At 64.2% G+C, this 12,098-nt stretch overlaps 3 protein-coding genes across 4 annotated transcripts in view; 1 reads left to right on the top strand and 2 right to left on the bottom strand.

Annotated features, from left to right (window-relative positions):
* Positions 1 to 2,310, bottom strand: part of ELL (elongation factor for RNA polymerase II) — a 53,597-nt gene extending 51,287 nt beyond the window's left edge. Inside the window, exon 1 of the mRNA XM_039565989.1 lies at positions 2,142 to 2,310. Within this exon, the coding sequence (XP_039421923.1) occupies positions 2,142 to 2,276 (135 nt within the window). The 5' untranslated portion in view covers positions 2,277 to 2,310. The remainder of the gene's footprint in view (positions 1 to 2,141) is intronic.
* Positions 2,311 to 3,006: 696 nt separating this feature from the next.
* FKBP8 (FKBP prolyl isomerase 8) lies at positions 3,007 to 8,814 on the bottom strand. Of its 2 annotated transcripts, none has more exons than XM_039566302.1 (9): positions 8,741 to 8,814; positions 7,939 to 8,229; positions 7,616 to 7,785; positions 7,300 to 7,388; positions 6,844 to 7,061; positions 6,598 to 6,770; positions 6,434 to 6,511; positions 4,338 to 4,475; positions 3,007 to 3,856 (listed from the first exon to the last, which is right to left on the bottom strand). In XM_039566302.1, exons 2-9 carry the CDS (start codon positions 8,213 to 8,215, stop codon positions 3,770 to 3,772), a joined length of 1,230 nt encoding a protein of 409 aa, XP_039422236.1. In that variant the 5' UTR covers positions 8,216 to 8,229; positions 8,741 to 8,814; the 3' UTR covers positions 3,007 to 3,769. The 2 variants fall into 2 exon arrangements, with proteins under 2 accessions (XP_039422236.1, XP_039422234.1); XM_039566300.1 differs by lacking the exon at positions 8,741 to 8,814 and adding an exon at positions 8,544 to 8,602.
* Positions 8,755 to 11,101, top strand: KXD1 (KxDL motif containing 1). Its single transcript, XM_039566303.1, has 5 exons — positions 8,755 to 8,940; positions 9,243 to 9,343; positions 9,439 to 9,591; positions 10,041 to 10,087; positions 10,649 to 11,101. Exons 2-5 carry the CDS (start codon positions 9,249 to 9,251, stop codon positions 10,882 to 10,884), a joined length of 531 nt encoding a protein of 176 aa, XP_039422237.1. The 5' UTR covers positions 8,755 to 8,940; positions 9,243 to 9,248; the 3' UTR covers positions 10,885 to 11,101.
* Positions 11,102 to 12,098: the final 997 nt, after the last annotated feature.

Genomic DNA, 12,098 nt, shown 5'->3' with positions numbered 1-12,098 from the left:
AACTGAAGACATTTCCCTGCCCGTTCTGGCAGAGGGACAGAGCCTTGTCGCAGGAATCGCACGGACGTGCTACCCCGGTGCCCGAAACAGGTCAGACTGCACATGTTGGACGCCAGGTAACACAAACAGCAGGATTGGATTCCAGGCCATTATCCATATTACACAACGCTGCCGTCAGTTCCACCACATTTCAAACCAAACCGAACAGAAGGAGCCTGAGCAAATTTTTTCCATTTAACTGCTGCAGCCCAAAATTAAAGCGGAGCTGGACTGGACAAACACACACTGCAAAGGTGTGTTGGAGGCGGCTCCTGGCAGGGCCGGGGCCGAGCGCTTCCGAGGAAGCTGAGACGTTCAACGAGCAGGGGAAACTGTTTATAGAACCGATGCAGAATGAGCATATGTGTTTAATAGCCCACTAATTGTTGCGTTATTCACTACACAAACAAGCAGCTCTTCTGCCCTTATCCCTTCCTGCCCAGTTAATCACCAGGAGCCTCCGACTATTTCTCTTTTGGGTGGTGGTGAAGGAAGCAAAGTTCATTAGTGGCCGTTGGCCACCAAACAATCCTGAGCCCAGACTTCATTTAGAAAATAAACACCACTATTCATGTGTGACACGGACTCGGAATAGCTTCCCAAAATATTTAACGCAGCTGCCTGTAGTCTTCCTACTCTCCCTCCCCCAAAATAAAAGGCTTTCCCAATATATAGGAAAGAATTATTTGGATTATTTGTTTCATTTTTCAGAGGGGAAAAAAAAAAGCTAATAATTCAGTCTACCCAAGTCACTTATTCCTCCTGACTTCTCATAATGCTGATAAACACTCATTAAAATATAAGTTGATAAACCCTGGTACAGTCATTACCTTCGTCCTCATACAGAGATTGCCCAATTCAGTGATGTGATGTAACCAACACCCTAAATTAAAAATAGTGTTGTGACAACATATGGTTTATCCTACAGAAGCTGGCAGGCAGGACGCTCCTAATGACAAACGGGTTTAGGCTCCCAGCTTCCCCCAGCAAGGTGAGGAGACAGAAATGCTTGTCGCAGGATCAGAGGCAGAGAGAAAAAATAAAATAAAAATAAAATTACACTAAAAATGACAGTTTTGAACCCCTCTCCGGTCCATCCCAACACCAGCTGCCGAGCGTGGCCATTATTCTCTATTTACATGACTAATAAGCTCTCTGGATGCATTTCAAGGAAACGGCACGGAAAAGACAATCTGGAAATTTCAAAATACAGCCTGAACGTGCCTCCCCCCCACCCCCGGCAGGGGAGCACCGGGCCGGGCGGGGGATGAACAACCGGGTGTCCCGGGGAGGGGACAGCGATGGACGGACCCTCCCCAGTCCGGGATGGCAGCACCGGGGATGGACCCGCCGCCCCCCCCCCGGCTTTGGAAACCCACGTCACGTTCACCGGGGAAACGAGGGGGGGGGGGGGGGCACCGACGTCCCTTCGCCCCCCTCCCCGGACACTTACGGGGACTGACGGCAGCTTCCCGTCACCTCCCGGGGGGCACCGAGCGCCCACCCCCGCACCGAGACCGCGGGGCCCCTGTCACCCCCCCGGGGGGGGTACACGGGGGGTCCCCGCTCACCCACCGGGGTGGTGGCATATGGAGGTCCTCCCCGCAATTACCGGGGCGGGGGAGGAAACACCGACACCTCCCGGACCCCTCGGGCACTTCCCGGAGGATCACGACCCCTCCCGGTCACCCATCGGGGGGGGGGGGCAGAGGGACCCCTCAGGCACTACCGGGGACGGGGAACACACCGGGGTGCTCCGGGGCGTTACCGGAGCGGCACGGCAAGTCCCCTCCGGTGTCCTTCAGGCACCTGGCACCCCGATCGCCACCCCCCCTCCATTGCCGGTTCACCGGTCACTCACTGGGGGGGGGGGGGGGGGGGGCCGGGAGCCTCCGCATCCCCCTCAACCCCTCACCAGGGAGTCCCCCCGCCCCAGGCCCGCCCCGAGCCGCACACCCACTTCACGAGGAGCTCCCCCCTCTCACCTCCCCTTACATCCCCACCGTGCCGCCCGCAGGGCTCCCGTCCGGGGGCCTCGTGGCGGCCGCCCGACCGCCCTCAGCGGGGCCGTGCCCCCCGCCCCACGCCCGCCAGCCCCGTACCTTACAGGCCTGGTAGCTCTCGAAGGCGCGCAGGGCGCTCTCCGTGAGCTTGACGTGGAAGACGGAGACGCGGGTGCCGCGGCCGAGGCGACCGCAGGACAGCCCGTACCCGCGCTCCGCCTGCAGCGCCGCCATCTTGGGACCGTCTCCCCTCCGCGCCTGGGCCGCCGGGGCCGCCCGCCGCCGGCACGCCCCCCTTTATGAATTATTCATGATGCGCCGCTCCGCCGGCCACGCCCACGCGGGGCGCCTGTTGCTGGGGCGAGGAGGTGGGCAGCGGCCGCGCCGATTGGCTGGGTGATGCCGGGCGCCGCGTCGGATTGGCCCGTGGGGAGGGGAGGCGGGGATATGTAAATAAGGGCGCGGGGCATGCTGGGGAGGGTGGTCTGGTGCAGCCGGGGAGCGCTGCGGGAGCGCGGGGAGGGGGCGGCGGCGGCGGCGGTGGCGGCGGCGGGGGCGGGGGCGGCGGGGGCGGCGGGGGGCGGGGGAACCCCGGGATGGACCCCCGGGATGGACCCCCGGGATGGACCCCCTGACCCGCCCCGGGCATTCAACCCTCCGGGTGTGAACCCCCCTGGAATCCCTGGGCATCAAATCCGCGCGCATGAACCCCCCTGGGCATGAACCCCCCCCGGACATGAACCCCTTGTCCTCCCCTGGGTGTGAGTCCCCCGAGCATGAATCCCCCCCAACCCCGCACTCCTTCCCAGTCATGAGATCCCCAGCATGAACCCCCTGATCCCCAGGTAGTGCCTGAGGGTTCCAGGCTTCCCCCAGGACATATTTCGGGGTCCCAGGCTTCCCCCTGGGCACTGCCCCCGTAGACTCCATGTGACCCCACGTGTGGCAATAAAAGAGGCCCGAATGTGAAGGAATTGTCCTTTATTTGGGAAGTTCACAGTCAGTTTGGGGTGCGAGGACAGTGCTACAACCCCCCCATGAGCAGAGCTGAGGCTGGGCAGCGGTGGGCACTGGGGGGGCTGCAGGGCAGGGAGGGACCCCTGACGTTTTGGACCCACAGGAAGACAGCCTGGACAGGGGGTCTCCAGCACTCCCCTCCTCCATCCCTCCCACCGCGGGTTTCTTTGGCTTCCTTTGGACATTGCACGCTGCAGGGATGTGCAGAGGAGGGCAGCGGATGCGTCCAGGAGGGCTGAGCCGCCGGCAGCCCCCCAGGAATCAGGGAATGTCGCTGCATCTGCCCCTGGGATCCACATCCACATCGCTTCCCTTCCCTCAGCTTCCTTCCATGTACCTCCCCCTGCCCGTCCCGTCCCGGCGGCAGGACCGCAACATCCGGGATGGGCACGGCCAGGACGTACCGGTGCGAGGGACCTCCCGCTGCCCCCGACACACTCGGGGCTGGGGGCTGAGCCCCTGATTGCCGGGAGGCCGCCCGGGGGTCCCTGCTCTGCCGGCGGCTCCCTCCCCACAGCTGCACCCGCCCGTGCCAGGAGGGATGTGGGGAACGCTGGGAGAGATCCGGCACCTCTGGCAGAGAGAGCATCCGTGTTCCTGGAGCTGCGAGTCCGTGGGAAGGGGTGGCAGAGCCTCGGGGGAGCCCCTCGGCAGAGAGAGGCAGGACCCGGCGCTGGTCCTGTGCCGAGGGGCCACCCCCGGTGCCAACCTCAGTTCCTGGCCGCGATGACCACGGACAAGGCCACGCCACCGAGCGCGATGGCTGTCGCGCCGAAGAGCCACTTCCAGGGGATGGACTGCGGAGCAGAGCACGGGGCCATGAGGGGCTGTGCCCATGGCAGGGGACACGTGCTATCCTGCCTGCCCTGCCTCCTGGACAGGGCATCCCAAAGAGGCAGTGCTGGGTCGGCTCTGCCCGGCACGTGGCCGGTGCGGCCGCGGGGACAGCGTGTGCTGCCGGCTGCCCAGCTGACAGCGCTTCCCAACGGGCAGCTGGGAGCAAAGTCCAGACCCTCCAGCTGGCATGGCTGGGATCTGGTGGACACAGCCAGGAGCACAGGCTGTTATCAGTGTTTTCCGGGCACGGCTCCCAGGGCACGGCCCCCTGCTCCCAGTGGCATCGCTGTCCTGACACAGCCCACCCACATCCTGCTTGGGAGCAGGGCTGTGTCCCTCCTGCGGGACCTGGGGGGACACTGGCAATCCCCTGTGGGTCCCCAATCCATGGGTGACCCCCACCCGCTCTGCCACCCCCAGGAGCTCAGGCCCAGCCCTTACCCAGGGCAGTTTGTCTTTGCACTTCCTGGGGGTGCTGGTGGCACTGGGATTCCCGAGCATCTTCCTGTACATCTCCGTCTCCACGTTCCTCTGGTCCGCGTGCTTCTTCACCAGCTTGGAGAGCTCAGCGTGGATGGTCTGGGGAGGACAGCGTGGTGTTATCAGCCCTGTGCCATCCCTGCCTGCCACGGAGGGGACGTGTGACCGACAGCAGCTTCCACCACCCCTGGGATGTGCAGGAATATCATGGAAGAGCTTAGAAACAGCCGAGGGGATGATCAGGCCTCATCCTGCCCCGCTTCCCAACGCCACGGGGCTGCACCAGGCTGGCGTGGAACACCCAGGCTGGCGATGCCCTGTGGGTCCAATGCCCCTCTGTCCTTTTTGGCTACTCGAGCCACTCCCCGCCCGGCAGCAGGGAGCAGAACCCAGGGCTGATGCCAGACATCAGGAAAGGGATTTTATCCTTTAATCGCGACAGGAAAGTGTCTGCCTCGAGGACAGACATACCCCAGCTCTCCTACTTTTCGTCTGGAAGAAGGCTGGGAAATCAGGGTTCAAACTCAGCCTGGTGTGAAGTGGGATTGCAGCAAGACCTGCAGCGTGTTCACACCTGCCCTGCTGGGGCAGGAAAAGGCTCTGAGTCCTGCGTGGGGCCCACAGGCTCCCCAAAAGCAGCAGGAAGCACCAGGAAGCCGAGCAGGGTAAGGGGGCAGAAAGACGTAGTGGTGGCCCTGGTGGCACGGCCGTGCTGTGCCCTCTGCTGGGGGACACATCCCGGGAACACCGCCTCTGCCAGCCTGTGCCACGCTGGGAAAAGCTGCCTCCAACACCAAAATGTGGATGTCTGGAGGACGGAACGCTCCTGCCTGGAGCTCACCAGGGCTGTCACATCAGCACAGGACAACCATCAGCATCCCACGCTGCTTCCAGAACATTTCCAAGGGGTCAGGAGAAGGGGTGGCTGTGATGGCCCCATGGGAGGCAGGTGGAGCCCAGCGTTCCTGGAGTGTTTTCAGCACCGGTAGCCGTGGCCCCTGAGTCACCCACGCCGCGACTGGAGCGGCACCGCCACTTCCCCGGGAGCCCCGGCAGCAGCCGGGGAGGGCAGTAATTTGCTGTCCCTGTGGTTTCACTGGACACGTCACTGCCGGGCATTTGGATTTTCCAGCCCTCTCCAATTAAAAGCTCCATTGGAACTGGGGAGCAGCCGCCCTGCCCAGGGACGTGCCGGGGGAATGGTTCCCAGTGCTGCTCCCTCTCCACCCTAACCTTGCTGGGAAGGGAAGGGTTTGGGGTCCTGCTCACCCTTCCAAGGGTGCTCGGACCACCCCTGAGGGTGCTGCGGGGCCACCCGGCACCTGCTTGTGCCACATCCCACCCGTGACCTTCAGGGACTGGGTCATGACACAAATCCTAATGGTCTGGTGAAATCCCCAGGAAAGAAATGGATACAACAACAGATCCAGACAAGGATTAAAACCCATCTGGAGAACCAAGACCCCCCGGCTCAACCCTGTGCAGGCAACACCTCCCTGCCTCCTCCCAGGCTCGCTCCTGCTGGGGTCATTTCCTGGCACTGGTTTTTGATTTCTCCCCAGGCTCCAGTCCTGCAGCTGATCATTAACTGACAGGAAATTCCTGACCCAGAGCTCGCCCTGCCCGGGTGCTGGACCGAGGTCTGGCTGCTCCCACCACCCAGTGATTCACTCTTGGGGCTGCTCAGCGAGTTTGTGGGGACTCAGCTCTGCTCCACTTCCCTCAACCGCAGCACGAACTGCCCGAGCCACCCAGGGAACCTGGAGCAGCCTGGACCATCCCCACGGGATGGCTGGAGCACGGATGGGCTGGCAGGGAGTCCTGCCACTGCCAGGACCAAAGATCAACGAGGGAACCTTGTAACGTGGAGATAAGGGACCCACCAGCCCAGCCACGCTCCACGTGCTGCATCATGCCCCAGGCTCTGGGGGCTATTCCCAGCCTCCCTTCAGCCTTCCAGGGGGGACACTGAGGTTTGTAGGGACACGGACAAGAGAGGAGCATCCCAGAGACCCCCAGCTCAGCGGGACCACGGGCAGCACACATCTCCAGCCTACCTTGTTTGAAGGCTCCAGCTTCAATGCTGCCTTCAGGATGGGAATGGCCTCTCTGTATTCTCCCTGCTGAGCCAGCACCTGGAGGGTGACACACGGGTGGAGCAGGATGCTGAGGCCTGTCCCTCGGTCCCCTGCCACGCCGTGGAGAAGGGACCCCTCCTCACCTTTCCCTTTCGGAAGAGAGCCTTGATGTTCCCTGGCTGGTGCTCCAGTACGAGGTTACAGGACTTGAGAGCTGCCTTGAAATGGTCCAACTTCAGCTGCGAGGCCGCCAGGTTGTTGAGACACTTCACCTTCACATCCAGCAGCTCGGCTTCCTCATCTGGGCTGAAATCCACTGCACAGACCCCAGGGCCAGGTTACAGCAGGGCAGGGAGCCCAGGTGGGCCTCTCTGGGGGGGGACAGGTACCTTTGGAGCTGGAGCCCACGATCCTGAGGGCGATGTCGTAGGAGTTGATGGCCAGCACGTAATCTGCCTGCTGGTAGAAGAAGTTGCCGCGCTCCCGCTTGCGGTTGGCCAGCTGGATCTTCTCCTTCCCGCTGAGCAGCTCCAGGTCTGGCGCGCCCCGAGCCGCCAGCAGCTCCACCTCCAGCGTGAGGGACGCGTTGGGGGGGATGTCAGGGCTCCTGCACAAAGCCACAGGACGTTGTCACCTCTCAGATGCTGGGCCATGTGGATTTAGCACCGTGGTTCAGAAATCCGAGCCAGGGAAGCTTCCCGGGGCAGGGGATGATGTGGATCTTTCCACCCCAGGCAGGACACACTGCACACGGCAAGGGAGGAAGCAGAGGTTTCCCAGCAGGGGACAGCTTCCCCAGCCCTGTTTGGGACCACCCTGCTCCACCTGACGCCCTCCCAGCTCACCTGCCCTGAGCTCCGTAGCAGTACTTGGCTTCTGACACGATCAAAGCCGTCTCCCCCATCTCCAGGAGCTGCACACACAGGTCCAGAGCCTGCAGGGAACAACATGGAATCACGGAAGGGACTGTAAAGGTTATCCAGTTCCAACCTCCTGCCATGGGCAAGGACGCTTTCCACTAGACCAGGTTGCTCCAAGCCCCGTCCAACCTGGACCCACAGATGGGATGTCACCAACCCCAACCCTCCCTGTGGCCCCTCAGGTGAGGTCCTGCTCCCCAGGGCAGTGATGAAGCTGGGTGAGCTTTGTCCCCGTGTTCACCTGCAGGACATCGCAGTCCCCCAGTGTGAAGGTGAGGGCAGGGTTCTCCTCCACCACGGTGCCATCCTCCAGCGTGGCCTTCAGGCGGATTGTCACGTCCTGGCCCTTTTGGGGACGGCTGTCCGCACCCTGGCCTGGCACCAGCGTCTTCTTCTTGAGCAAACCATTCCCTGGGCACGGAGAAACCGGGGATGCGTCAGGGCACGGTGGGGAGGAAAAAGCCCGACTTTCTCCACCCTGCCCTGCCTCCTGCCCGGCCTTCGGAGCCCCGGGGAAGCCCGTGAGGCCCCAGAACTGAGCGCCCTCCTAGCCGGGGCTCTCACCCAGAACATCGAGCCACTCCTGGGGGTCCCCGGCCGCGTCCCCCGCGCCCTGCTCCGGGAGCTGCGCGTCCTCCCGCGGCGGGGCCGGCGGCCGGCCCACGTCCTCCAGCGGGGGCAGCTCGCTCAGGTCATCCTCATCCTCCTCCTCTTCCTCCTCCAGGACCTCGAAATCCTCCGCCGTGTCCAGCTGAGCCGCGTCGGCCGCCGCCGCTGGCTCGGTGCCGGTGCCCGCCCGGCCCGGGGAGCCGCTCCTCGGTTCCTCCCCGCTGGACGCCATCGCGGCGGAGCAACCTGGAGTGGGGAGAGAGGACAGGGATCGGGCCTGCTCTTACCGGGAGAGACGCTCCGCCGGCCCGGGGAGCGCCGGGACCCTCCGAGGGCGGGGGATGCGCAACGGGACAGCGGAGACTCCGGAGCGCCGGGGACGGATCGGGCCCGGCAGGGGCGGGGGCTCGGGCCCGGTGGGATTGGGGGGGTCGGGGGGTCGGTCTGTCCCGGTGGGATCGGGGGGGGGGTCGCGGCCCCGGCCCGGTACCGAGGGGGGGGGCGGCCCCGCGCCCCCCGCCCGCCCCACGTGACCGCCGCGCGCCCCCCGCCGCTCCCACCTAGCCCGCGAACGCGCGGGCGCAGGCCCGCCCCCTCGCTCCTATTGGCCCGGTCCCGCCCACCGCGAGACGCCATTGGGCGGGGAGGACGCTCGTCAGCGACACGCCCGCGGCGCCCCCGACGCCTTAAAGGGGCCGCCACCAGCGGGGCCGCCCCGGCGCTGGGGGCAGCGGCGCGGGGGGCTCGGCACCGGTACCGGAGAGGCTCCGTGATGCCCGCGGGGGTCGCGGCCTTGTCCTCCGGCCGGTCTCCGGCACTTCCGGCTCGGCGCGGTGACGCCGCGGGGTCGCGCCCCACGTGACGCCGCACCCGGAAGCGGCGCGGAGCGGCCGCCGGTGCCGCCCCCGGTACCGCTCCCGCTCCCGTCATGTGAAGCGGCGGGACGGGCTCCCGCAGGTGCGCGGGCATTGCTGGTGGGAGGCCCCGGGAACACTGGGGTGGGCCCAGGCCCGTGTGTCCCCGAGGGAACCCGGGGCTGGCGGCGCTGCCGGGACCGGGGAGGCGGCGGGCGGCCAGGGGACCCCCGTTACCGGCGTGTGGGGCCGCCCCGGGAGCGGGCACGGCGGCGGGGTACCCGGTACTCGTTGCGTGGCAGGGAGGAGGGGGCCCCGCTATCCCGGAAGGGGGTGGGGGGGTGTCTCCGTTACCGGCGCGGGGGCTCCCGGTGCCCCGGCTGAGCCGCCCCCGCGGTCCCGCAGGCCACGATGGAGCCCACGGCCTCGCAGGTGTTCTGCGGGAGGGTGCTGGGCATGGTCAACGCCGAGGACGTCAACGCCATCATCCTGGCCCAGAAAAACATGTGAGTCCCGGGGGAAGTGGCCCGTGGGAAGCCCGGTACCGGCACCGGGAGCCTCCCGGGATCTTTGGCGAGCTCCGTCTGCCTCCCCCGCGCAGGTTGGATCGGTTTGAGAAGACCAACGAGATGCTGCTCAACTTCAACAACCTGTCGAGCGTCCGCATGCAGCAGATGAACGAGCGCTTCCTGCACCACACCAGGACTCTGGTGGAGATGAAGAAGGACCTGGACAGCATCTTCCGGAGGATCCGGTGGGAAACGGGGCGGGAACGGGCACGGAGGTGGCACGGGGGGGCTAGGTGGGGCGTGGCGGTGTTAAAGCAGGACACGAGTGGGAGTTTGGGGGGAATATGAGAAGGAAAATGTGTTGGGGAAGGGAAAGTATGTGGTCAGCGACACGTGGAGGGAGTGGAGGCTGGAGCTTTGGGTTTCAATGATCCTGCTCTGGCTGGGATGGGCTGTGCTGCCTTGGGAGCTGCTCGGGGTGGTCACAAAAGGTGGGATTCAGAAGCACCCCCCGTGCTGGGAAGGGTGGGATGGGGTGTTCAGGGGGGTTGGGAAGAGAATCCCTCGGCCCACGGGGGTTCCCTTGGGATTAGTTTGCGTTGTCCACGACTGCCGGAGGCCGAGGGAGCTGTCGGGCAGCTCAGCTCGGGATCCCTCAGCTCCCCACGGACTCAGCTCATTCTCTCCTCCCCAGGACTCTCAAAGGGAAGTTGGCAAAGCAGTACCCAGAGGCTTTCAGCAGTGAGTGATTCCTGATGCGCGGATTCACGGAGCCATGGGATGGTTTGGGTTGGAAGGGACCTCAAAGCCCATCCAGTGCCACCCCTGCCATGGGCAGGGACACCTCCCACTGTCCCAGGCTGCTCCAAGCCCCAATGTCCAGCCTGGCCTTGGGCACTGCCAGGGATCCAGGGGCAGCCCCAGCTGCTCTGGGCACCCTGTGCCAGGGCCTGCCCACCCTCCCAGGGAACAATTCCTGCCCAATCCAGCCCTGCCCTCTGGCAGTGGGAAGCCATTCCCCCTTGTCCTGGCACTCCATGCTCGGTTTTCCTCCTGTGGGAAGAGTCAGAAACCAGGAGAAGTCAATGTGCTGACCCGTGGCTGCTTCCCTAAAAGCCAGGAAAACTCCTTAATCCCCTTAAGTGCAGTTGCAAAAAGTTACACCCAACCTCTAATTTCCGTGCTGCTGATTTGGGGATTTTTTCTTTTCTTTTTAATCCCTGCTACAAGCAGAACTAGAAACCAGGGAATTGCTCTCCTGGCATCCCACCGCAAACCTAACCCCTCCCTCTTCCCTCCCAGACATCCACGAATCCCCCATCCTGGAAGACGACGACGACTTCGACCCCGTCCCCAAGAGCACCACGACCACCATCGCTACCTCTGAGCAGAGCACGGAGTCCTGCGACAGCAGCCCCGACGTCATCTCCCCCACCACCAGCCAGGATTTCGAGGATTTATCCCAGGGCCAGTACGACGGCCCGGCCGTGAACGGACAGAGCCTCACAGACGAGGACAGGGCCGAGGGCCTGGACTAGGAGTCACCTCCCGCCCCTGGAGAACTTTCTATCCTGTATTTATATTTGTGTGTCGCTTTATTTTTCTTTTTTTTTCCTTCCTCGGGAAGAGGGAAGCGAAGGCTGGGAGAAGCCGAGGCAGGAAGGTGCTGCCCTTCTGCCTCCAAAGTGCCGCTGAGGTGTAAAACCCCACAGCTCGCTTCAGGGGGGAATCAGTAAATCCTGGCTTGGAAATGCCTCTTGTGCTCCTCCCTCCTTCCTGTGCTCAGGAGAGCGCCCAAACCCCATGCTCCACGTTGATTTTTTTGGTGCAGAAAAGCTGCTTTTGGGGCACAGGTGTTTATATTTCATAAGGAATGTTGTCCCTGAGGCTCTGCGTGCCTACCAGCTCTGCCAGGGGTCTGTCCCTGCTGCTGCTGGACTTGTGCCTGCTGCCTTTTCCACCACTGGGATGAGCCAGAGCCGTGTTTCCCTTTGGTTCTCGCCCTCAGCCCCTCACATGGTGCTGCTGGTCGCTCCACAGGCAGCAGGAGCTGTCCAGATCCTTCTTTTCCGCCAGCATTGTGGTGTGATGGAGGAATTGCTCAGGTCTGGGGTCCTGATGGCCTGGGAGGGGATGAGGGGAGAGTGGGGGGCTGGAGGACAGGGGTTTGGGGCTGGTCCTGCAACTGGAGCTGTGGGACCCGCCATGGGGTTGTGGGGTCAGCGTGGGGCTGGTCCTGGGGCTGTGGGGCCGGTGTGGGGTCCATGGGGTCAGTGTGGGGCTGGTCCTGGGGCTGTGGGGCCGGTGTTGGGTCAGTGTGGGGCTGGTCCTGGGGCTGTGGGGCCGGTGTGGGGTCCATGGGATCAGTGTGGGGCTGGTCCTGGGGCTGTGGGGCCGGTGTTGGGTCAGTGTGGGGCTGGTCCTGGGGCTGTGGGGCCGGTGTGGGGTCCATGGGGTCAGTGTGGGGCTGGTCCTGGGGCTGTGGGGCCGGTGTGGGGTCCATGGGGTCAGTGTGGGGCTGGTCCTGGGCTGTGGGGCCGGTGTGGGGTCCATGGGGACAGTGTGGGGCTGGTCCTGGGGCTGTGGGGCCGGTGTTGGGTCAGTGTGGGGCTGGTCCGGCACTGTAGGGCTGGTTTGGGGCCGGTCGTGGGGTCCGTTTGGGGCCAGTCTTGGGGCCAGCCCTGTGGCCGCGGGGTCAGTGTGGGGCCGATCCTAAGGCCCTGTGGTCAGTGTTGGGTTCACGGGGCCAGTC

This window comes from Corvus cornix, chromosome 28 (assembly GCF_000738735.6).
Source record: "Corvus cornix cornix isolate S_Up_H32 chromosome 28, ASM73873v5, whole genome shotgun sequence".
NCBI classification, from domain to species: Eukaryota; Metazoa; Chordata; class Aves; order Passeriformes; family Corvidae; genus Corvus; species Corvus cornix.
This window is presented reverse-complemented; position numbering and strand designations above follow the sequence as displayed.

Coding starts and splice junctions, on each gene's coding strand:
- FKBP8 (XM_039566302.1), bottom strand. CDS start 8,215: ATGGCGTCCAGCGGGGAGGAACCGAGGAGCGGCTCCCCGGGCCGGGCG. Junction 7,389..7,615: donor GGGACTGCGATGTCCTGCAG/GTGAACACGGGG, acceptor TGTTCCCTGCAG/GCTCTGGACCTGTGTGTGCA. Junction 7,062..7,299: donor TGCTACGGAGCTCAGGGCAG/GTGAGCTGGGAG, acceptor GGCTTTGTGCAG/GAGCCCTGACATCCCCCCCA.
- KXD1 (XM_039566303.1), top strand. CDS start 9,249: ATGGAGCCCACGGCCTCGCAGGTGTTCTGCGGGAGGGTGCTGGGCATG. Junction 9,592..10,040: donor AGCATCTTCCGGAGGATCCG/GTGGGAAACGGG, acceptor TCTCCTCCCCAG/GACTCTCAAAGGGAAGTTGG. Junction 10,088..10,648: donor GTACCCAGAGGCTTTCAGCA/GTGAGTGATTCC, acceptor CTTCCCTCCCAG/ACATCCACGAATCCCCCATC.